The sequence below is a fragment of the Dipodomys merriami genome, unplaced genomic scaffold (assembly GCF_024711535.1).
Source record: "Dipodomys merriami isolate MVZ:Mamm:240054 unplaced genomic scaffold, mDipMer1.0.p SCAF_19, whole genome shotgun sequence".
NCBI lineage: Eukaryota > Metazoa > Chordata > Mammalia > Rodentia > Heteromyidae > Dipodomys > Dipodomys merriami.
The window spans coordinates 23,102,746-23,127,516 of NW_027203270.1; the positions used below are offsets into that span (position 1 = coordinate 23,102,746).

At 50.8% G+C, this 24,771-nt stretch overlaps 1 protein-coding gene across 1 annotated transcript in view; it reads right to left on the minus strand.

Moving 5' to 3' along the window:
* Positions 1–24,771, minus strand: part of Scn4a (sodium voltage-gated channel alpha subunit 4) — a 31,923-nt gene that overhangs the window by 6,010 nt on the left and 1,142 nt on the right. Inside the window, exons 5-18 of the mRNA XM_070027758.1 lie at positions 23,936–24,027; positions 22,026–22,325; positions 19,989–20,052; positions 19,649–19,790; positions 17,986–18,195; positions 16,548–16,701; positions 14,559–14,797; positions 12,777–12,950; positions 11,154–11,510; positions 5,597–6,085; positions 3,497–3,632; positions 2,778–2,932; positions 2,136–2,309; positions 1,074–1,196 (exon numbers count right to left, since the gene is read on the minus strand). Of these exons, the coding sequence (XP_069883859.1) occupies positions 1,074–1,196; positions 2,136–2,309; positions 2,778–2,932; positions 3,497–3,632; positions 5,597–6,085; positions 11,154–11,510; positions 12,777–12,950; positions 14,559–14,797; positions 16,548–16,701; positions 17,986–18,195; positions 19,649–19,790; positions 19,989–20,052; positions 22,026–22,325; positions 23,936–24,027 (2,809 nt within the window). The remainder of the gene's footprint in view (positions 1–1,073; positions 1,197–2,135; positions 2,310–2,777; positions 2,933–3,496; positions 3,633–5,596; positions 6,086–11,153; positions 11,511–12,776; positions 12,951–14,558; positions 14,798–16,547; positions 16,702–17,985; positions 18,196–19,648; positions 19,791–19,988; positions 20,053–22,025; positions 22,326–23,935; positions 24,028–24,771) is intronic.

Here is a 24,771-nt window from a genome sequence, read left to right on the forward strand (position 1 = left end):
GGCCTTCAGGAAGGAGGGTCCCTCTGAGCCTAGGGGGAGAAGCCATCTGCTGGAGTGTATGTGTGTGGGGGCAGGGGCAGGGCTGGGGTGCTGCTGGTCTGGGGGTGGGGGAGGGCTCTCTGCTTGGCTGGAGCTACCAGGTAAAGTGGGGGACTCCAGGCTTCTTTGGAAATAGCCGTGTCATGGGCCACTAAGCATGACACAAACACTTCCCTCCATAGGAAACTCTGCTCACATGAGCTGTCCCCTGATGATGGGCTCATGCTCTTAGCGACAGAGAAACAGAAATGATGGAGCAAAAGAGGCCATCACAGTGCGCCAAGCATCATGAGCCCAAGCGCTGGAGCTTTGTTCTCTATTATCCCCAGCCACGTGACTCGCCAAACTGTTCTAGCCAATTGTCCTTTTTTCTTTTAAGGAGGAGTCAGATCATGACCTTCAGACAGAGCTAGTTGCTGGGGGAAGTCTCAGGTACCCAGGGGAGCTCCACTCCTGCTTAGTATTCCACCCAAGTACGTGGTTGTGAACAGGTTTTTTTTCCCCCCTTAGTGGGGATGGGTCCCCCACTCCAGGCCTGGGCCTGGTATTGGCGGGCCTCTTGCATGAACAGGAGGTCCCTGTGGAGGACGTCTTGTTCCTGACAGACCTCCCTTGGCTGGGGACATCCAGTTGTCGGTCTTGTCCCCGACCCTGTGTTCACTTGTCACTTCTGCCTCCAAGAACTTCAAGGGATTTTCTCTAAATTGTCACCCCCAAGCTCAAGGGGAGTCTCTCATCACAAACCTGAACTTGAGGAGGGGGGGCGGGGCAGGATTCTTCATGCCTGCTAATGTTTCCGGACCCTGGGGGAACCCAGTCTGAGGTGAAACCCATAACCCACAGGTCTGCGGGCCTTCTCTCAGCCTTGAAGCCTTCTGGCCTCTCAGGCAGCCTCTGCTGCCCCCCAGTGGTAGAAGAGACAAACTACTCTGCTTCCCCCCTGTGGTACCAGAATGTGCACCTCTCCTCCACTCTGTCCTAGGGACCCTTGCTCCCCAATCCAAAGCCCTTCTCAGGAGCCCTTCGGTACCCACCCTCATGCCCTCAAATCGAGACAGCGCTCTCAGGGGACGCAGGGCCCTCAGTGTGCGCAGAGATTTGATGGGTCCCAGCTCCGAATAGCCCAGCCAGTTGGCTACCAGGCTGATGATGGAGACCTGTAAAAGAAGGGATGCATGATCAGGGAGTTTGGAGTCCCGGCCTCTCTACCCACACTCAGGACACAGGTCCTGGAGACAGCCCTATTCAGGAGGGGGCTCTCATGAGTTCACAACTCCTGGTTGTCTCCTTTGGACCCTCCCTCCTTTTTTTTTTCTTTTTAGCAGTGGCCCTGGATAGTGGGAAGAGCAGCCCTGTGTCCAATCTTAGCACCCCCTAGAGCATGAGCCCACCTCAGTGAGGTCACCAGTTAATTGGAGATGATGGTAAATAGGAGGGACAGTGCCCACCTCCTTCACTAACATGTGTGCCCATCTAGGAGAATGTGAGCCGGTACCAACTGCCCACACCTATAATCCTCTCTACTCAGGAGGCTGAGACCTGCAGCTCCTGGTTTGGAGCCGGTCAGGACAAGAAAATCCATGAGACTCTTATCTCCAATTGACCACCAAAAAGTCAGAAGTGGAGTTGTGTTTCAAGTGGTAGAGCAAAAAAGCAAAGGGACAGTGCCCAGGCCCTGAGTTCAATCCTAGTACCAGTACATAAAGAAAAAAATTGGGTTGGAGGCAAGGTTCATTTGATAGAACTAGCCAATGAGCAAAAGTATCAAGTGCTGAGTTTGAGTCCTGATCTCAGACCAAAAAAAAATTTTTTTTTAAAGATGTGAAAAATCCTCCCCACATATTGGCAAGGTCACAAGGACCCCAGGCCGGCCGGCATACCCCACAGGAAAAAGGCAGGCCTCCCGCCCCCCTCTGCTGTATCTGACATGCAAGAGGCTGGTTTTTTTTGTGAAGCGCAGCACTGATTAGGGGTAGAGGTAGGGTTGTCCTTCTCTCCATGTGTTCTTGGACAGGTCCTACCTCCCAGAGCCTGGGCTTCTTAAGATTCTTAGCCATGACCAGCCTGGAGATCTGGAGGTGGCCAGGCAGACTCACATCCACGATGAGGAAGTCAAGCCAGCACCAGGCGTTGGTGAAGTACACCTTGAAGCCGTACGCCACCCACTTGAGCAGCATCTCCACAATGAAGATGTAGGTGAAGACCTTGTCCGCGTATTCCAGGATGGTGCGGATGACACGCCGCTGCTCGATATAGATGTCCTCGAAGGCCTGGAGGTACCAGCATGACCCTGCAGGTAGCCCTGGACCCAGGTGCTGGGGCACAGTTGTATCCCCTTCCCCACCTACAGCTGCTGGTTCCCAGGGCTCTGACGTGGGAGCCAGATGGGGGGCCTAGGAGATGGCTGCGTATCTCTCCCAGCCCCAGCCCCATCATAGAAGCTAGTAGCTTCACAGTGGAGCCTTGATTCTTGAGTATCTGCTTGGGTTGCACAATGATACCCTTCTGTTCCAACCTAAACCCCAAATTTCCAGCGGTCACCCACCTCCCCACTGACCAGGGGTGCATACAATGGCAGCCTAGAGAATAAGGGGTGGGGACATCTGTACTTCTAGGATCCGGTGGGTTCAGGGTTGTCCAGGCAGCATCCATGGCTGGCGTGGGAGGCAGAGATCCCTAGGGGAACCTGGCCCTTGCCCTTCCCGCCCTCCCCGCCCCTCCCCCTGGGTGTCACTTACTAGAGCCCCACTGCTGAGCAGAATCATGAAGACAATGAAGGTCTCAAACCAGTTGTGCTCAACAATCTTGAAGCAGGCCCTGCGAAGGGTCCACCACATCTTCCCACGGCCCTGGGAGATGTCCACATAGAGGCAGGGACATCGCTGCACACAAGCTGCAGGGCAGGGCATGCACCATGGTCAGGGGCCTGGGGCTGCTTCAGGATGCCCTCAGACCTGGGCCTTGCCTCTTCCCCACCCCTGGCTACACCTGGCTCACATTGGAGGCTCAAGTCCACAGTCTACCCTACCCATGTGTCAGCTGTGACCAGGGATGGACACCCAGAAGAAAGGCAACTCTGAGCCAGGAACCGGTGACTTATGCCTGTCATCCTAGCTACGCAGGGAGCTGAGATATGAAGATTGAGGTTTGAAGCCAGCCTGGACAGATACACTGGAGAGACTCTTATCTCCAATTCATCTCCAAAAGGCCAGAAGTGGAGCTATGGCTCAAGTGGTAGAGCACTAGCCTTGAGTGAAAAAGCTAAGGGATGGTGCTCAGGCTTTGAGTTCAAGCCCCGGTACCATTACAAAGAGGAAATAAAATGGGGGTACCTGCAAGTAGGGACTCAGGACACCAGCTGCCCCCATCCTCTCCCACCTCTCCCCTAAGCCGGCCTTACTCTGGGCCAGCGAGGCACCAGGCCCCGGTGGAGGCTCCAGCCTGGCAGTGCGCTCACCTTCAGTGAAGCACTCCTCAGGCTGCTCTCCCTCGGGGTTCTCCTCGGCCTGCTCCTCAGGGTCTTCCTCGGGGGGCTTGTAGTCAGCTGTGCTGCAGACGGAGGAGTTCCCATCATAGAGGGGTGGAGGCGGCTTCTGCAGGGGCCACAGAGGCATGTAAAATCCCAAGACCCAAGACTCCCTCATCCTCCTGCCAGGTGGGGCAGATGTGAGACCAGAGAGAAAGCATTCATTCACTCATTCATTCATTCGCTTAGTCCTGTGCAGAACCCACTGTGCCCTGGCCAATAGACCAGTGACAAAGATGGCCTCAGTCCTGCTCTCCTGGCACTTGTGGCCCGGAAAAGGGCAGTGAGGGCCTGAGGAGACAGACAAGGACTTCCGGTAGAGGAGGAGGCTGGGACAGGAGCTGGGGTAGGCAGGACTCATGGGGGGCTCAGCCAGCTGAGGTCCTTAGGAGTCAAGGGGACAAACAGGAAAAGCTACCAGAAGGTTCTAAGGCAGGGGCAGGGGCAAGTAGAGGGTCAGGATGGAGCTGGGCTACTGTAGCCCACAGGAAACAGGTATGTGGCACCCTCCGCATCTGCACCTTTCACCCCCAGGGTCTGTTTGGCTGAGGGATCCAAAAAGGATGGAAAAATTTCCCCAGCCAAGGCCCCAGCTGGGCGCCAAGGGAACTTGATCAGGGTGGGGGTGGGGTGGGCACGGCCGCCCCAGGCTGACCAGGCCTCCTCCCACTGACCAGTGCTGTCAGGACAGCTTTCCTATGCTGACCTCCACTCCCCAAGGGGTGTGTGTGTGTGTGTGTGTGTGTGTGTGTGTGTGTGTGTGTGTGTGTGTGTGTGTGTGTGTGTGTGTGTGTGTGTGTCTTTCATGGCTGGGGATGAGGGCCCTGAAGAGGAAGAGGAAGCAGGCAGCCTAGAGGGGGTAGGAGATGGGGGTGCAGCTCTGCCTCCAGTACCCCTGACCAGAAAATGGGGTGGGCGACTCTTGTTCCCAGTTGATAGAAATGGAAACTGAGGCACTCCGACTAGGTCAGCTAGGGCATGTGCTGAACTGTTTGTCCCACTGTGTGCTGGGTCACCCAGGATCACCCTTGGAGCTGTGTTCATCCCCCAGGGGCTCCCCTGCACTTCCTTCTGGGGCCTGGTCCTCTAGCTGAACCCCTCCCCCACCAAGTTCTTCATACCGAGGTGCAGGCTGGTGCCATATTTCCAGGGGGTATTTATAGCACGGCAGGCACTTGGCCCCCTGGTAAGCCAGCTTGCTACATATTTGGGGAGAATAAGGAGTCAAGAGATTTCAGGACAAAGGTCATTAGGCTCCAGTCCTCAGCAAGGGCCACAGTTGGCATGGTGGAATGGGCAGGGCCCTGTCCTGGCTCATGCCAGGGCTGCAAGCTGGGGAAGGGGCTCCATATCAGCTCCCCCAGGAGCCCCAGGAAGTGTCCCAGTCTCAGTTCTAGTCTCTGGGGGTGACCACTATCTGCATCTCAGTCCCCACTTACCCTCAAAAGGAAAGGGGACAAGGACGGGACATCAGCCCAGCAGCAAGGGCCCTGTGTGGCCTGGGCAGGTGAGGGCTCCTGCTTGAGTTCTCTAAGCCTCTCATCCCCAGTGTCAAAGGTCCTTTAGCTCCTGTCCCAAATTCCTAGCTGGATACAGCATCTGGTCCCATCCTGGGAGGTTGAGATCAGCCTTGGGTAGGGTGCAAATGTAGCTGACTATAACAGCTTGACAGGGGCTTCAAGCCCAGAGAGGGCATTTAAGAGAAAACCTCTGGGGTTCCAATCCTAGAGGGAGGAGCCACAGGTCAGGGCATCTTGTTCACAAGTGCCCCCTGCTGGTGAGAGCAGGCCAGGTGGAGTTTTGGTATGGCGCATCCCTAAGATCATGTTAATTACAGAACACTTCTTAACGTACTTTGCACGTAGTATGTCATATAATGCTCACTATACCCTGGGGCAGATATCATGAGCCCCATTTTACAGATGGAAGAGGGGAGTGTCGGATAGCATTTGTGCTGGTCCTAGCTCCCAACTAGAAGCTAGGTCTCTCTGGCCTCTGTCCCTCTAAGCTGGGTTCTAAGGAGGGACTCACCTTGATGTCCTCAGGCTCTGAGAATGTGTCAGTCTCCTCCTCAGTGGGCATCTCCAGATCTGACTCCTCGGAGGCAATGGGCACCTGGATAGTCAGATAAGGGTTATTGATGAAGTTGAGGTGGTCCAGCTCGATGCTGGTAGGTGTGCCGTTAGCCAGGCCCACATGGTTGAGGATGTGATTGTTCTTCTTCAGGTCCTTGTCCCCCTCATCGGGTGGCAGCTCTTTCTTCTCATCCTCAGGGGCACTGTCCCCAGCTTCTCCAGCCTCTCCAGTGCCCCCAGGCTCCCCAAGGCTCAGCATTATGTCCTTGGGGCTCAGGACCTTGCCATGCAGCAGCCCCAGGAGGAAGGCCTTGGCGAAGCCAATACCCCACTTGATGCGCCCGATGGCGATCTGTAGGTTGTTCATCTCGCCATCTTCATCCGAGGCTGCTAGGCTATCAGCGCTGAAGGAGCTCAGCAGGAGAGCCAGGAACAGGTTCAGGACCTGGGAAGCAAGAGTTGGGAGACCCTTAGGCCAACCTCTGGCCCCTTCTGCCAGTGCAAGGGGCCTCACGTATATACATCAGACCTGCTGTGTGTTGGGCATTTAAGATGCTACCTAGCCCAATGTTTATAACTGTGTCAAGAGGGCAGGACTGTTGTTATACCCACCTGGCAGATAGGGACACTGAGGCTTGAGCCTCAGGGAGAGGGCTCTACAGGGGCAGGGTTTAGAGAGTTGCCCTGAGAAAATGAGACTCTTGGCTCTGTCTTCTACTTCCTCTGAGAGGAAATAGAAAATGGGACTCAAGTCTCTATATTTCTTGAATTCATTGGGAAGCTTCATCTTTTTTTTTTTTTTTTTTGGTCATTTGCAGGGCTTGAACTGTGGGCCTGGGCACTGTCCCTCAGCTCTTCAGTTCAAGGCTAGTGCTCTACCACTTGAGCCATAGTGCTACTTCTGTTTTTTTGGTGGTTAATTGGAGATAAAAGTCTCACTGACTTTCCTGCCTGGGCTGACTTTGAACCACGATCCTCAGATCTCAGCTTCCTGAGTAGCTAGGATTACAGGAGTGAGCCACCAGTAGCCGGCAAGGGAATCTTCCAAAGTCTTCCCTTCCTCATTTGTTAGGAGGAGCCAGGGGTCCCCTGTGCTCAGCCGCCTGTCCCCTGTGGCTCTGGGGTTTCCTACCCTACCTATTCTGAGTTCCCTGCTGCCATCCCTACTTCAGGCATTTAAGAGGCTACTGGTCACCCCCGTGTCCTGCTTCATTCTCCAGGGGGAAGTTACTAAGCCCTGGCCATTGTTGGTGAGAAAGTTGTTGTCTCTAGGCCTAGAGGCAGACATCTGTATCGAATATCATACTATGGATTTAGTTGGCAATAGAGATGGAAGTGCACAATTTTGAAAATATTTTTGTGGTATTGGGGTTTTGAACTTGGGTCTTGGTGCCTGTTAGGCAAGTGCTCTTACCACTGAGCCATGCCTCCAACCTTGATTTTTTTTTGTCAATCATGGAGCTTGAACTCAGGGCCTGGGTGCTTTAGCACTCAAGGCTAGTACTCTAGCACTTTGAGCCACAGTGCACTTCTGGGTTTTCTGGTGACTAGTTGGAGATAAGAGTCTCATGGACTTTCCTCCTCAGGCTGGCTTTGAACCACAATTCTCAGATCTCAGCCTCCTAAATAACTAGGATTGCAGGCATGAGCCACTGGCACTTAGCTTTTTTTTTTAAATTTTCAGATTTAAAAAAATTCTTCTTCTTCTTCTTCTTCTTCTTCTTCTTCTTCTTCTTCTTCTTCTTCTTCTTCTTCTTCTTCTTCTTCTTCTTTTCTTCTTCTTCTTCTTCTTCTTCTTCTTCTTCTTCTTCTTCTTCTTCTTCTTCTTCTTCTTCTTCTTCTTCTTCTTCTTCTTCTTCTTCTTCTTCTTCTTCTTCTTCTTCTTTTCTTTTTCTTTTGTCAGTGGCAGGGCTTGAACTGTGGGCCTGGGCTCTGTCCCTCAGCTCTTCAGCTCAAGGCTAGCATGCTACCATTGAGTCACATTACCACTTCCAATTTTCTGGTAGTTTATTGGAGATAAGAGTCTCACGGGCTTTCCTGTCCAGGCTGACTTTGAGCCATGATCCTCAGATCTCAGAGTAGCTGGGATTACAGGTGTGAGCCACTAGTGCCTGGCTAAAAAAATATCTTTAAGTAGTTGTATGAAGGGGTTTCAATTTAACATGTCAGCTTGTGAGTACAGTACACCTTGATTAATTTCACCCCTTCCATCATTCTCCCCTATCTCTCCCAATACCACATACCCTCAAGTTTATGTTAAGCTTTTGTGGTAGCTAGGATAATAGGTATGTACCACCATTTCATTGAGAAGGTCTTACAAACTTTTTCTGTCCCTCAAATCATGATCTCAGCAATCTCAGCTCCCCACTCCCCCATCCCCAGGCCCAAGTAGCTAAGATTACAGGCATGAGCTACTGGGTGCTCAGCTTTATCTCAGCTTATCTGATATATATCCCAGGGCAAGTTACTTCCCTGTGCTATGCCTTGTGTTCTCACTTGTAAAGTAGGGATGATTATATTATTCATGCTGTCACGACTTAAAAAGATCAATGTAAAAAAAGAAAGAAAAAAAGATCAATGTATTAGGTGCTTAAAAGATATTGGCTGCTGGGTGCCGGTGGCTCACTCTTATAATCCTAGTTACTCAGGAAGCTGAAATCTGAGGATCACGGTTCAAAGCCAGCCCTGGCAAGAAAGTCTGTGAGACTCTTATCTCTTATCTTCCAGAAAACCAGAAGTGGCACTGTGGTAGTGCACTTGCCTTGAGCTGAAGAGCTGAGGGACAGCGCCCAGGCCCAGAGTTCAAGCCCCATGACAACAACAACAACAACAACAACAACAAGATATTGCCTGTTCTTACATTAGCAAGACTAGAAAATTGCACAGAGTACATGGAAGAGCCTGATTAGCAATGAGACCACCTCGGTATTTAATAGATAAAGAAACAGAAGGAAGCATTGTTCCCCTTAGGACAAGACAACATAGTCAGGACTAGAAGCCAGGTTCTCCCAATTTTAGAGACTACCATTTACTTAAACTACAATGTGAATGATAATCCATGGCTCTTCCATCCAGACCCACATATCGCTGGGTGGTGGTGGGACGCAGGTGAGGCTGGCTGAGGTGAGGGGTCCTGTCTCCTGTCAGCCAGAAGAATAGCCAGGTTTGTACTTGGAGTCCTGACAGGCATACCTGTGCGGGAGCTTATAGCTGTGACTGTATGGCCCCTGACTGTCTTCTCCGGACTCAGCCTCTGGCTTACCCAGTGCCTCCAAGGTCTTCTTGTCATGACCTTCACAACCGTGTTATCTCAGTACTTTTAAAGAAATATTAAACTCCTCTTGGGGAGGATTTCCACCCACCCTGCTGAGTGTGTTCTCTAGCTCCCTCTCTGCTCGGCCCCCCATCCACATTTACTGGTCTTTCTTCGCCCTGTCTGGGAGGGGGAGGGGAGGCATCCAGTTGCCAGAAGCACATCTGAGATGGGAATTAGCTGCTCTCTGGGTCAGCAGGGTTTGCACACGGCTCCTGCTGAGGACAGAAATAGCCTTTCAGGCAAAGGAGGGGGGGGGGAGGAGAAGAGGTCATGTTCCTCCACAAGGTGGGGTACCTATGCCCTAGTCACTTCCTCTTCTTCGCAGTAACCCAGAGGAAGTGACCAAGTGCATGGCTGCAGAGGGCCCGGGTCCTTATGCCCCCTGGCAGCGTGCCCTGTGCCCTCGGGCAGACACCTGCTTCTCCAAGGCCTTGTGGGGGTGACTGTAATCAGGGTACTTCCTGGTCTCTTCCTAGCTTCCTCAGATGCTCCCTCTCAGGACCCACAGGCCAGGGTAGGCCTCTGGAGCGGTCCCACTGAGTGCTGAGTAATACCCCTCCCCCACCTGTCCCGGCCCCCAGCCGGAGCTCAGCGATATCTGAGAAGCACTGACCCAGCCGCCCAAAGATCCCTCAGGCCTTTGAAGAACGTGGAGACGTGCATGCGTCTTCCACCCTGTTGACCAGGGTAGTGCCGGCCACCACAGGGGACAGCTGGGCACAGTACCATGGAGCCCTGACAAGAGTGACTCTACTCCCCTCCTCAAGAGGGGGAGGAGCTTATGGGCAAGGGAGGAGAGCCACTTGTACAGAAATGCTCAGCTGGACTGTAGCCCCACCGCCTCCTCCTGAGTCTTACACCCTGCACTGTCCAACATGCTCAGCCCTGGGCCACAGACGAAGGCCAGAGGGGTGCAGTTTATGTCATTGCTGGATTCTCTCAGTGCCAAGTCTGCTGCATTTTTCCAGAGGTTGGGTTTACAGGCGGGAGAGGGTATGTGCAAAACAGTTTTGGTTGTCCACCCATAGAGACAGAAAACTCCTACACGCTTTCAGTCACTTGCCAGTTCTTACACTTACACTTAGAAACTTGACCTTGACCCTAAGGCCAAAAAGCCAAGGGCCCTGGCACCAGCTCACACTGAGCCTTTCTGTACACTGGACAAACAATTTTCCCATGACCCCGGGAACTTCCTATTCTTTTTCTCCCACATGACAGAACTAGCCTGACTAGTCATCTGTTCAAAATAACACAGACAATAATGAGGGAACTGGTATTGAAATGTAGGATTGTCTGGATCCTTATCACTTTGTTCAACATGCCAGCCTGGAGCAGAAGCAGCAGTGTCACTTTGCAGGTGTCTGAAATACAGATTCCCAGGTTTTGACTCAGCACCAGCCTCAGATTATCTGGAGGTGGGATTAAGAATCTGTTTTTAAGAAACTCTTAGTGGGGCTGGGAATGTAGCTTAGTGGTAAAGTGATAGCCTAGCATGCATGAAGCCCGGGGTTTGATTCCTCAGTACCACATATACAGAAAAAGCCAGAAGTAGCACTGTGGCTCAAGTGGTAGAGTGCTAGCATTGAGCAAAAGAAGCTCAGGGACAGTGCCCAACCCCTGAGCTCAAGCCTCAGGGCTGCCCCCACCCCCAAATAAACTCAATAATTCTTTTTTTTTAAATGGAGGTCTGAACTCAGGTCCTTGTCCTTGTTAGGGAAGAGTTCTACTATTTGAACTATGATTCCCATACCTTTTTAATTTAGTTGCTTTGCAAACAGGGTCTCATTTTTTCTGCTAAACTGGCCTGATATATTTAAGCTCTTCACTGTGGCTGGATTCACAGGTTTTTTTTTTTTTTTTTTTGCTTTGTTTTTTATTTGTTGGAGATAAGAGCGTCATAGACTTTCCTGGCTTTGAACCTCAACCCTAAAATCTCAGCTTCCTGAATAGCTAGGATTACAGGTATGAGTCACTGAACCCAGCTCTCTGATTCTTAACAGGGTTAAGATTTGAGAATCACTAGGTAAAGTCCTATAAAATTCCATGTTAAGGGGTGGCAGGTTAGAAGACTGAAAACTTCAAAATACCAACAATTCCGTACAGTTTGCCTTCCTAGGAACAAGGCCCTCCGATGACAAGACTGACATCAAGAGAAACAGAAAGAGACACGGGAAGCCACCCAGCCAGTGTCACTCACCACCAGGTTGCCGATGACCATGACCATGAGGAAGACTGTGAGACACATGGCCTGGCCGGCCACCTCCATGCAGTCCCACATGGTCTCGATCCATTCCCCACACAGGATGCGGAAGACGATGAGGAAGGAGTGGAAAAAGTCATGCATATGCCAGCGGGGCAGGTTGCAGTCTGAGGCGATCTTGCACACACACTCCTTGTAGCTCTTGCCAAACAGCTGCATGCCCACCACAGCAAAGATGAACACAATGATGGCCAGCACCAATGTCAGGTTGCCCAGCGCCCCCACCGAGTTGCCGATGATCTTGATGAGCATGTTGAGCGTTGGCCATGACTTGGCTAGCTTGAAGACCCGCAGCTGCCAGACAGAGAAAGGGCAAGGGCGAATGAAGCTGGAGAATCACCCATCCCCCTCCCCTCCCCACCCCACCCCAGGGAGACCTAGAATCAGGAGACAGAATGATTTTGCGTAGCCTGAAGCCACCATTTGTCTCCCTATTAAATGGGATTCATGTGTGTTAAAAAAAAGGGGGGGGTAGGAACTATTGAAATGAACTCCAGGAAATGGAAACAAGAGGTGTTTTTTATTCCTCTCTTTTTTTTATTTTTTATTTTTTTGGCTGTGTTTTTCTTCTCTTTTTGTTATGTTTGTTCATTTATTTGTCTTTGGGATTGTAAAGGGAGGCTCAGAAATGGTGGGACAAAAGTGGAAAAAATACAGCAGTTGTATTCACTGGACACTATGTTGAAAATGAACTATACAACTTGTGGGTGGGGGTCAGGAGGGAAAAACTTGGAGAGAGAGTGGGAAGGGGTGATATTGTCCAAAAGGAATGTAGTCATTACCTGACTTACGTAACTGTAACCCCTCTGTACATCACCTTTACAAAAACAATTAAAACATTAATAAAGGGCTGGGAAGTAGCTCAGTGGTAGAGTGCTTGCCTTGCATGCATGAGGCGCTGGGTTCTATTCCTAGAAAAAGCCTGAAGTGGTGCTGTGGCTCAAATGGTAGAGCACTAGCCTTGAGCTGAAGAGCTGAGGAACAGTGCCCAGGCCCAGAGTTTGGGCCTCATGACCACCACCACCACCAACAACAACAACAATAACAATAATAATAGAGAAAAAGAGAAAAAAGTGTTGGGCTCCTGCCTATAATCCTAGCTACTCAGGAGGCAAAGATCTGAAGATCACGGTTCAAAAACAGCCTGGGCAGAAAAGTCTGTGAGACTTTTGACATCAATTAACCAGCAAAAAGCTAGAAATGGAGCTGTGGCTCAAGTGGTAGAGTGCCAGTCTTGAGCAGAAAAAAACTAAAGGAAAGCACAAGGCCCTGAGTTTAAGCTCCAGTACTGGCACAGGGCGGGGAGAAGGGGTGAGGGAGAGAGACTTTTAAGCATTCACATGTGAAAAAATAATTTAACAGCCCCTACACCCCCTGATATCAGATTGGTCTTCCCAGCCCTGTGTGTGGGCTGAGGAAGGAGGGTTCTTTCTCTCTTTCTCCTGGTTTATGGGTAAGGGAAGTTCTGTTAGGCCCAGTGGCATGCACAGGGCAGTGGCACTTCTTGAGGCTTTTCCTCCTACCCCTTGCTCAGCCTCTGGCTCTGTGGGTGTGGCGTACCAGACGGAAGGAGCGAAGCACCGACAGCCCCTGCACATTGGCCAGGCCCAGCTCCACCAGGCTGAGGGTGACAATGATGCTGTCAAAGATGTTCCAGCCCTGCTGGAAATACTCATAGGGATCCATGGCGATCAGCTTCAGCACCATCTCTGCAGTGAAGATGCCAGTGAAGACCTGCGGAGTGGACAGGTCTGGTCACAGAGCCTCCAAGGACACAGGGCCTTGGGAGCCTCCCAGACTACTCCCAGCCAAGAGAGAGCTCTGAGAGAGACAAAGAACTCCCATGTGAGTGGCAGGTGCAAAGACCCTGTCATAGGCAGGGATGGGTACAGCTCGGAACCATTCCCATCCATTGCTGGGCAAGTTACTTAGTTTCTTAGGTGCAGCCTTCACCAAGTGCTGTGTTCACTGTGACCTCATTGATGCCCCTCACCCCCGATTTAGCTGGGAGGTACACTCACACTCATTTCACAGTTGGGAAATTGAAGCTCAGAGGTGAGTACCGAGACCTCAGGTATGCCACCCAGTTTCACGTGCTCAATTCAGGCTTTCTGCATATGTGCCCCAAACCTCTCTTCTCAGTCTACCTCCAGGACCTAGCAAATTCTGTCAGACTCAATGTGTAGAGGAGGCGAGGAAGGGGCTAGTTTAATGAGCAGAAGACTGATGCTGCCTCCCCATTCCTGAACAGAATTCCAAGGGCTGCAGAGCCTCTGATAGCTCCCTGGGCCTGGCCCCTCTCCTGCCTGGCACCAGCTGCCCTGGATCCTCAGCCTGCCTGGGCACATACTGAGCCCCTCCCAGGAGCTGTCTCTGGCCATAGCAGGTGCCCAGACAGCAGCTCAGAGTGGGCAGGCATCGGGCAGACAGGCAAGCCCTTCCCATGGTGCATACCATGGCAGCTGTGTCATGAATCTAGAGCATGCTTTTGCCCATCCAGACAGCCTAGCCATAGCTGCTGTGGGCACCTCCATGGACAGAAGTTCCTGTTTGATGACCAGGGAGTCCAGGGCTGATTCTCATTCTATCTACCTTGCAAATTGTCTTGGTCCTGCTTCAGGCCTTTCACCTCAGTTTCCTTGCGCTTGCTTCCCCTGGGGTGGGGAGTTTCTTGCTCATTTGCCATCCAGAAAAAAATTGAGAAGGGGATTGGGCAGGGTGGGGCTGAGCTGGAGGAGGAGGGGGAAGAGGAGAAGGCGGCTTTTCCTTTTGTTAGGCTCCACTGGGGCTGGCAACGAGGTGATAATGCTTCTAATGGGCAGGGATAAGCGGGAGGATCAGAGCATGTCAACAATAGCAGAGCAGCAAAAGCTGCAAAAGGGAGTGGCCTGGCCAGGCTGGAGGAATGGGGGGAGACACTCTTCATCCAGGGCATCCAAGATGAAGGGGGACCTCTTGTGCCACCCCCCCATTTCTATAGCTATATACTCTCAGTCCCAGCTCCCTTGGTCAGTTTCAGACCCATGACAACCTATGGAAGCAGAGAAACTTGTCACCTGTAGGGTGTGGCCCCAGACCCCTTAGAATTCTGATCTGAAGAAGTCCAGGGCCTCACTCTGCCTGCATTATCCCCAAACACCCTGAACTCCCCAACTCCATATCCTATGGATCACCCCATGTGCCTTCCTAGCATAATTCAGACCCCTATATTCTGGGAAAATTCTGGTGTCCCCAAATGTTCTCCAACAGTGCCCCAGATTTCCAGATAGCCCCATTGAGTTCTGCTGACCCTCTCCTATCCTGCTTTCAAGGGACCACCCTTCCCTCTGGTCCCCTTCCTACCAGGTTGCCAACAGAGAGCACGTTGTCAAAGTGCTCTGTCATGGGGTAATGCTCCATGGCCATGAAGAGGGTGTTGAGCACGATGCAGATGGTGATGCCCAGGTCCACGAAAGGGTCCATGACGATCAGGTGGATTATGTGCTTGAACTTTACCCATGGGGCACAGCAGTTCCATATGAGCACTTTGTGTGAGCACTTGTACCACCAAGGTGGGCACTTCTGGTGGGCCTCTTCCAGCTCTGAGGGTGGAGTTATAACAAGTGTCTGATGAGGTCATCCTCTTTCCTTCATCTAGAGTACTCCAAGACCCGCCCCCTAGCATTCTACATCTCAACAATCCAACCACTGGCAAGCCCTACTCCAAGCTTCACTGCCTCTTAGAGTGAGATTACTTCTTACTGTAATCTCCCCCTCACCCCTCAAGGTTCCACCACTTAAAGTAGCATTCCTAAAAGCTCATAATCTCAAAATCCCATCTGTCAACAATGCTTTTTCCAAGCCCTGCCACATTGCCCTACCCTTGAATCTCCACCCCCTCAGAATTCCACATCCTACAAAGCCCCTCCCTGAGAATTTGGGCTAACTCAGGCTCTGCAGCCTCCCAGGGCTAGATCCTGGCAGAGAGAAATGCCCTGGTCTCTGGCTGGGTCCCAGAGTCCTCAAGGAGAGGCAGGAGTCCACTAAGAGATGTTGTGTCCCAGTTTCACATGCTGCTGGCTAGAGTCTGGGGAGAAGATTGAGTTGTCCCCTGAAGGATCTTTGGGGATCACTGTCAGTAGTGTCAGCACCTCTAAACTGTCCCCAGCCAGATTCTCCTTTCCCTCCAGGCAGGTTTTCTGGAAACACCTCCTGTTCCCACCACACGAGAGCTCTGTAAACACCATGAGATGAAGCTGCTCCTCCATTTGGCCTCTGTGGTTTATGGGCGTGGCCTTGGCCTAGGCAAATACTATTAGTGCCACCTGTTTTGCAGATGAAGGACAGGGACTGGAGTGGTGGCAGCCCCATGGTGACCCTGGGTAGGATCTTAGCCCTGCCTATGAATTAGAAAAACGAAATCTCTTACAGGATGCCACTACTGTTAGTCTGTGAGCACCTTTCATCTCCACCCTAGGCTATTGTGGATGCGCCAGTTTCTGAGGCCCCAAACTTCTCAGCAAGGCAGGGGTGAGAAGCTCCCTGAGCTAACCCTGCCCAGCATTCCCTAAACCATTCTCTGTAAGAGCAGTCACCAGGGTGCATCTAACGAGGTCACGTGGGACAGTGCACTCCCAGGATTTGTAGAAGCCCAGACTTCTCGCTTTCAGCATTAGGCAAACTGGCCTGGGAGGCACAGATCTCTTCTCTGGATCAGAGTTCCTTTTCTTATATCCTCTCTCTCCCCAGATTTGTTTCTTCCTTTTCCCTGCTTTCCATCTATTCTTCCCTCTATCTCCTTTCTTTCCTTTTCTTCCTCTGTCTTTCCTTCTCTCTTTCTCATCCATCCATACATGTATCTCTCCCCATTCACAGTAATCTTTCAAACCATCTATCCACCATCTATCCACCTTCCATCCATCCATCATCCACCTACCTTTCTCTCAGTATTACATCTTTAGTCTCCTCCTGAGACTTGGCGATAGCCCCGGGCTGGGAGTCTGTGACTCTTCCTGTGTAGTTCAACCTTTAACCTTTGAACTTCTACCCAAAGAATGCTGGAGAAGCAGGCTAGCCCGTTTCTGGAACATTTGGCCTTCCTGCTTAGTATTATTAGCCTGTCCTTCCCCGATTGCCTTGGCAACTCTCAAGGCCCTCCCGGAAGCATCTCCTTCCCAAATTGACCTGGCCTTGCAGCTAGAACTGGGCCAGGTGGAAACAGGACTATATTTATCACAACCCCTTGGCCCTCCCAAAGCTGGATCTAGCCAGGCCTGCCTGTCAAAAGGTTGAACAGCCTGGTGGTTAGACTAGGCAGAGTGGGAGGAAAGGGATGGGGTACAGGGTACTTACCTTCCATAGCATCAGAGATGGCACTGTCTGCACTGCAGCTAGGCCTCGGGGGCCCCTTCTCCCCCGCTGACGTGTCCAGGCTGCCATTGCAGTCTTTGCTGTGGGCCTGGTCCCCATTTCCCTCTCCACTTTCCAGAGCCTGGGCAGCCTTGGCCTGTAGAACAGCAAGGGGGATGAGCAATTAGGCCAGCTCTGAAACAGGCGGATTGATTCACTGACTCTCAGAGCTTCTTACTGAGTCCTTAGGATAACAACCCTTCCTAGCCGTGCCAAAGCTAGGTGTGGAAAGGCCAACCTTGATGAGAGTGGGGATGATAGGCAGGACCATCTGATGTTCTTCAACTCTAAAATCCACATGGAAGCTGGGTGCTGGTGGCTCACACCTATAATCTGTACTACTAAGGAGGCTGAGACCTGAGGTTTACAATTGGAAGCCAACCTGGGCAGGAAAGTTCATGAAACTCTTATCCCCAATTAAGCAGTAAAAAGCTGGAAGTGGAGCTGTGGCTCAAGTGGTAGAATACAAGCCTTGAGCGATTAAGCTAAAGGAGAACATGAGGAGCTGCGCTACCAGCACACACACAAAATATCTAGATGGATTCCATTCTTTATGAAATGAGGCAGTGGCTCACACTTGTAATCTTAGCTACTCAGGAGGCTGAGATCTGAGGATCATGGTTAGAAACCAGCTTGGGTAGGAAAGTTTGTGAGACTCTTATCTCCAATAAATTACTCAGAAAAGACCAGAAGTGGTGCTGTGGCACAAGTGGTTGAGTACTAGCCTTGAGCACAAAGAGGCTCAGGGATAGCACTCAGGTCCTGAGTTCAAGCCCCAATACCAGCAAGAAGAAGAAGAAGAATAGGAGGGGGAGATGAAGGGGAGGGGAAGGGGAGGGAAAAATGGGTAACTGTTCCTTGTTTCAAATGGAATTTTTTTTTTTTTTGCCAGTCTTAGAGCTTGAACTCAGGGCCTGGGCTGTGTCCCTGAGCTTCTTTTGCTCAAGGCTAGCACTCTACCACTTGAGCCACAGTGCCACTTCAGACTTTTTCTGTTTATGTGGTACTGAGAAATCAAACCCAAAGCTTCATGCATGCTAGGCAAGCACTCTACCATTAAGCCAAATTCCCAGCTCTCAAATGGGAATCTTTCTGTACCTCAGCACAGACTCCAAAAGGAGCTTTCTGCTCTATCTTTCAGTTGGAGGAAGCTTCGGAGTTTATTACTCCAGATTCCTTGTTGTAAGTGGAGAAACTGAGGCAAGGAACAGAAAAATATGCATGCTATTGTCTGGCTGGCACCCATTCCACTAAAGCTCCCAGACTGGTTCTGCTCATCCTGTTTTGGAACCCTTCCCTCTTGCCCCATCCTTGAGCCAAAAGCCAAGTTGCTTTTGCTGAGGACAGGGGGACCTCTGGATCCTTATGACTACATGCACACCTTCTCCAGCTCTTCCTGGTGCTTTTTGAATTTCTCAAGCATCTGCTGAAACTCTTCCTCTTTCTCCTGGTCCTCCGCCAGGGTGGCCTCATTCTGCTCTGCATAGGCCATGGCCACCACTGCCAGGATCAGATTGATGAGGTAGAAGGAGCCGAGAAAGATGATAACCACAAAGAAGATCATGTAGGTCTTGCCAGCTGCTCGAAGGGTCTGAAGGTGGGAGAGAAAGAGAGATGGGGGTCCTCTCCCCATACCCATTGCCCAGCCAGGTAAGCCAAACAGGTCCCTCATAGAACCTAGGAATTTGAGGGCCTTTGAAACAGGAAACGGCCATCCTCAGACACATTCTGAGGAACTTCAAAATATACTGGGGGATCCAGGCATCCCTGATTTGATTGAGAACTTGGAGGTCCCCAGGCAGGCATCCAGGACAGACAAATGGTAGACATTGGACTTTGGGGCCACTTAAATCCTAGGTTTGTTTTGTCCCACTCTGTATCCCGGGCTGGTCTTAAACTTTGATTCTTCTCTGTCAAACTCCCAAGTGCTGAGAATTTTAAGCATACCCTTGAATCCTCACTTTGCCAGAGTTGGGTACCTAGTATACACACAACAAATTGTAGCCATTAATAGCATTGTTATTGCTAAATCAATGTGTGTGTGTGTGTGTGTGTGTGTGTGTGTGTGGTACTGGGGCTTGATCTCAGAGCCTCACACTCTCCCTTAGCTATTTTACTCAAGGCTATCACTTTACCTCTTGAGCCACACCTCCACTTCACCTATTTGCTGTTTAATTGGAGCTAAGTCTCTCAAGTTTATCTGCCTGGACTGACTTTGAACCATGATCCTCAGATCTCAGTCTCCTGAGTTGCTAGGATTACAGGTGTGAGCCACCAGCATCAAGCGCAACATCAATGTTAAAACATCACCAAAGAACAGAAGATACCATTACTCAAACTTGATCTTCCTACCCTGCAAACAGTAGACATTAAATAGAGGCATTCCTTGGCATCCATAGAGATTGATTCCCAAATCCCTAGGCATGCCAAAATCTGCTGATGTTTAACTTCCTTATATGGTACGATGTGATATTTGCATCTAACCTAGGCACATCCTTCCTATGCCTTAAACCAGCTCAAGATGATTTACAATATCTAGCACAATGTAGGTAATGTGGAAATGTTATTATACTCTGTTCCCCGTAAAATGTCTGTCTAGGTTCAGTACAGGCATGTTTTAATATGTGTGTAAATAAATATTTATGTATCTATGGTTGGTTGAGTCTACAGAGGTGGAGGGAACCTAATAAGATGCAGATGCAGAAGGCTGACGTACAGTAATTGTGTAGGGGCAGAGTTGAGTTTCTATGCTGTCCTCCTGGGCTTGGAGAAGCCTGGCAGCATCTAACCTGAGGATCCACCATGCCCAGATCACAGCTCATAAAGCAGAGGTTAGGGAGAGAGAAAAGCTGTGGCTTGGCTCTAGCCAAGTGCCCAATGTTGGAGACTCCAAGAGTCCCATGGACACTGAAAGAATCTCATGAGGAGGTAGCCACGGTGAGGACTTGGCCGCCCTGGGGTAGGCCCTGTGAGGCCCTGGAAGAAAGCATCACCCCAGAGGGGTGAGGCAGTAGGGCTGGGGGAGAGGATGTGGGCAGTGGTACCAGCTGGAAGAGGTTCTCCCAGTAGTCCTGGGTCATGAGGCGGAAGAGAGCCAGGAAGGCCCAGCTGAAGGTGTCGTAGCTGGTGTAGCCATAGTTGGGGTTCCGGCCAGCCTTCATGCATTCATACCCCTCAGGGCAGTGCCTAGGGGCAGGATGAGGAACCAGCGTTAGGGAGGAGGGCTCTAGTGAAGGACAGATGGGAGACCCCAAGGGAAAATGATCCTTTAGTCCTGACTGCCCTCCCTAAACAAGAAGGTCTGACATCTATGGCCCTGGAGTTTCTTATGCCCCTGTCCCCCTCTCCCAGGACCCCTGGGGCTCCCCCTCCAGCATCACTCACCCAGCATCACTGCTGTTCCCACAGAGCAGGGCATCATTGGAACCCTCCAGGAAATAGAAGTTATCTTTGGGAGAGGTCACAAAGAAGAGACATCACCCACATGGACACACTTTGAGCACATGCACCCACTGTGCCCCTGTGGACAGGCCTATGCACGTCTCTCTCTCTCTCTCACACACACACACACACACACACACACACACACACACACACACACACACACACACACACACACACCATGTACAGGCTTCCAGGAGCAGGCTGCCTTATAAGGATGTTTCTAAGCCTCACAACCTCTGGGTGGGTAAAGTGCAGGGGTTAGGCAACAAGTGGTCTGATGCCTAGTTATGAAGTTAAGACTTAGCCAGGGCCCAGAGAAAGCCAGATGGATCATGTATACATTGCCTGGGGCTACCATGTATCTCCTTAGATCCCTGATGGAGGGGCAAGTGGGTGTTAGAATCCAGGGACCGGGGCTGGGAAGGTGGCTCAGTGGTAGAGCGCTTGCCTTGCATGCCTGAGGCCCTGGGTTCGATTCCTCAGCACCACATAAGCAAAAAGAAAAAAGCCAGAAGTGGCGCTGTGGCTCAAGTGGTAGAGTGCTAGCCTTGAGCTGAAGAGCTGAGGGACAGTGCCCAGGCCCAGAGTTCAGGCCCCACAACCAGACCAAAAAAAAAAAAAAATAGAATCCAGGGACCATGATGAATGGGTACTTTTCCTAATTTGCAAGTTGATCCTGTATGGACTATTAGTAGTTGTCTCAATGTGTGTGTGTGTGTGTGTGTGTGTGTGTGTGTGTGTGTGTGTGAGAGAGAGAGAGAGACAGACAGACAGACAGACAGACAGACAGACACTTGGCTGTGTGAAAGACAGTCAGGTGAGCCAGATCTGGGTGTGTAGTAACCCTTCCAGAGAGGAACATAGGTGTGGCAAAGAAGATGCTCAGGTTGGGGGACAGAGATTCAGGACTGTTGCTTTATATTTTGAGAACCTCTGGATTTTTTTTTTTTAATCAGTCATAAGGCTTGAACTCTGGGCCTGGGCGCTGTCCCTTAGCTCTTTAGCTCAAGGCTAGGCTCTACCACTTGAGCCACAGTGCCACTTCCAGTTTTCTGGTAGTTAATTGGAGACAAGAGTCTCATGGACATTCCTACCCAGGCTGGCTTTAAACAGTGATCCTCAGATTTCAGCCTCCTGAGTAGCATGAGCCACTGATGCCTGGCTGAACCTCCAGATTTTAAAGCAATTCATCATTTATTGTCACATTGATCCTTTGAGAAAGGTATTCATCTATTGATTTTATAGGTTGGGATTCTGAGGGCCAGACTGGTCAAGTGACTGACTTGTCAGAGGATACATGGCTGGTCAGTGATGAATTTTTTTTGTTTTGGTGGGTTGTGGGGCTTGAACCCTGGGCTTGGGCGCTGTCCCTGCGCTCTTCAGCTCAGGGCGAGTGCTCTACTGCTTGAGCCACAGTGCCACTTCTGGTTTTCTAGTGGTTTATTGGAGATAAGAGTCTCATGGACTTTCCTGCCAGGGCTGGCTCTGAACCGCCATCCTCGGATCTCAGCCTCCTGAGTAGCTAGGATTACAGGCGTGAGCCACCAGTGTCCGGCTCGGTGATGAAATTTAAGCTTGTTATTGCTACAGTCTGAGATGGGAGCTGTGCATGGGGCTAAATGGGCCTTCCCTTCTCTCTCTCTCTCTCTCTCTCTCTCTCTCTCTCTCTCTCTCTCTCTCTCTCTCTCTCTCTCTCTCTCTCTCTCTCTCTCTCTCTCTCTTTCTCTCTTTCTGTCAGTTGTGGGTCTTGAATTCAGGGCCTGGGTATCGTCCCTAAGCTCTTTTGCTCAAGGATAATGCTCTACCACTGTGAGCCACAGCACTACTTCTGCTTTTCTGATGGTTAATTGGAGAGAAGGGTCTCACAGACTTCCCAGGCTGGTTTTGACCCATGATCCTCAGAGACCAACCTAGTGTGTAGCTAGGATTACAGGCATGAGGCACAGGTACTCAGCTGGGCCTCCCCTGCCTTCTTACCTTTGTCACTGATGTAGGCATCCCAGTCAAAAGTGGAGTTGCTGGCCCAGCTCTCGTGGCTGTTCCATGTGTCATTGCCATACCACGTGTCGTTGCCATACCACGTGTCGTTGCTGAACCATGTGGTAGTGTTGGTGTCGTTGAAGGGTGGGGGCCAGCGCACACACTTCTGACGGAGGTTCCCCATGAACAGCTGCAGTCCCACCAGGGCAAAGACACTTAGGCAAAAGACGGTGAGGATCATCACGTCGGACAGCTTTTTCACTGACTGGATCAGGGCCCCCACAATGGTCTTCAGCCCTGACCACAGAGAGAAGATGGAGGCACCACAGTGGACCCCCACCCGAAGGCCTCTCCCAAGCCTTTGCCTAGCCCCTCTCCAACACTTGGCCTACTAGGTACCACTTCTTCCCCAAAGCCTTCCCCAGTTAACCCTACCCTTCTCTGAGCACATCCTCCGTGCAGAGCCTTGGCATTGCCACAAGGCAAATGAACTCGAGGACTCGCCTAGTTGCTGCCTGACCTAGGATACTACAGAAAAGTATACAGAGGAGTCTAATAAATGTCTCTAGGTTAGCACTCCCAAACTGTGTTCCACAGGACACTCTTCTTTCAAACTGTGCTCTTCAGAGGGTGAAGGGAAGTCCGTAATGTTTGGGAAAGGCTGTGTCCTATAGTCTAACTCTTAGTCATTATAGAATAAGCCTTTCAAAGGTTCGTAGAAGTCCTGCAGTGTTAAGCAAAAACTTTAATACTGTCTTTCCTCAACAATGACCACAATATCATTTTCCTATATAAGCTTATTAATGCCTAAAGACCAGAGGGTTTACTCTGAGTTCTAGACTGATTGTGTGTGTGTGTGTGTATGTGTGTGTGTGTGTGACAGACTGTAGTAGGTTTTAAACTCAAGCCTTCACATTCTCACTTTTTTTTTTTTTTTTTTTTTGCTCAAGGATGGTGCTCTACCACTTGAGCCACATTTACTTCTGGATCTTTTGTGCTTACTTGGCGATAGATAAGCGTCTCATGTATTTTCCTACCTGGGCTGGCTTTGAACTGCCATGCTTACATCTCAGCCTCCTGAGTAACTAGGATTTCAGGGGTAAGCCGCTGGTGCTCAGGTTATGCTGTGCTTCTTGCTGCATGACGTTGGAATCGCCCTGCCTCTTGTGACTGGAGGCTGAAGGAGGTGGGTCTTCCTCACTGTGCCCTCAAGTCTGGGTCTTCCCCTCATTAGTTCCTTTGGGTCTGTCTTTCAGGTGGAGTCCTCTGCTCTGCCCGATCTGTTTATTTTATCTTTTTTTTAAATTATTATTATTGCCAGTCTTAGGCCTGGGCACTGTCCCTGAGCTTCTTTTTGCTCAAGGCTAGTACTCTACCACTTGAGCCACAGCACCACTTCTGCCCTTTTCTGTACTGAGGAATTGAACCCAGGGCTTCATGCATGCTAGGCAAGCACTCTACCACTAAGCCACATTGTCAGCCCTGTTTATTTTTTTTATCTTAACACACAACTTTTGTACCATACCCAGTGGGCCAGGAGCTATTCACAGTCCTATAACAACCCAACCAATCTCATAACAACCCAATGTTTACTGTTAAAGAAACTGAGGCACAAGCAGGCTAAACCACTTGCCTAAGCCAATATTAGGAAGTGGTAAAGGAGAGAATTGAACCCACACTGTGTGGCTCCAGAGCTCACACTTGCCACCTTTGCCATCCAGCCTCTTACTTGCTCAGCCTCCCACCATGGACAACTTCAGCTCTCTGGCCATGTGGACCCCATGGTGTGCATTTTACACAAACAGAAGCCTCTGAGCCATGCTCCCAAAACTTGAATGTCAAGGTCTCAACCTGGGCCTAGTGGGAGGGCTAATGTCCAGGACAGTGTCCCTGCAGCTCCTGGATACCTGGGATGACAGTGATGGTTTTCAGGGCCCGCAGTACCCGGAAGGTTCTCAGGGCTGAGATGTTTCCCAGGTCCACGAACTCTGTCAGATACCTGTGTGAGGATCGGGGGTGGGGCAGTGTCAGCATCAGGTGGGTACTGGGGCTTCCAGAAGGAGACCCAGAATGAGGGTTCCAAGAAGTCCTTGTCATCGAGGTTAGCACAGGAAGGCAAGGGGGAGGTCAGACACAGAAAGCCCCACGCAGTGGTGATCACAAGGGCATCCCAGCTTGCCCAGTGGCACTGTGGTGCATGTGGACATCAGCAGAGCCTCTGAGATAGAACTTGGGCATCACGCACTTTGCATTTGGCCAGGGCTCTTGATTGACATCCACCCTCAAGAGGAGCTGCCCTCTTTTTTTCTTTCTTTCTTTCTTCTTTCCTTCCTTTCTTCCTCCCTCCCTCTCTCCCTCCCTCTCTCCCTCTCTCTTTCTTTCTTTTTTCTTTCTTTCTTTCTTTCCTTCCTTCCTTCCTTCCTTCCTTCCTTCCTTCCTTCCTTCCTTCCTTCCTTCCTTCTTTCTTTCTTTCTTTCTCTTTCCTTCCTTCTTTCTTTTTCTTTTTGTTAGTTGTGGAGCTTGAACCCAGGGCCTGGGCACTGTCCTTGAGCCTCTTTGTGCTCATGCCTAGTGCTTTACCACTTGAGCCACAGCGCCACTTCCAGTTTTTGAGTGGTTAATTGGAGATAAGAGTCTCATGGGGACTTTTCTGCCCAGGCTGGCTTCAAACTGAGATCCTCAGATCTCAGCCTCCTGAGTAGCTAGGATTACAGGCGTGAGCCACTGGCAACTGGACTCAGCT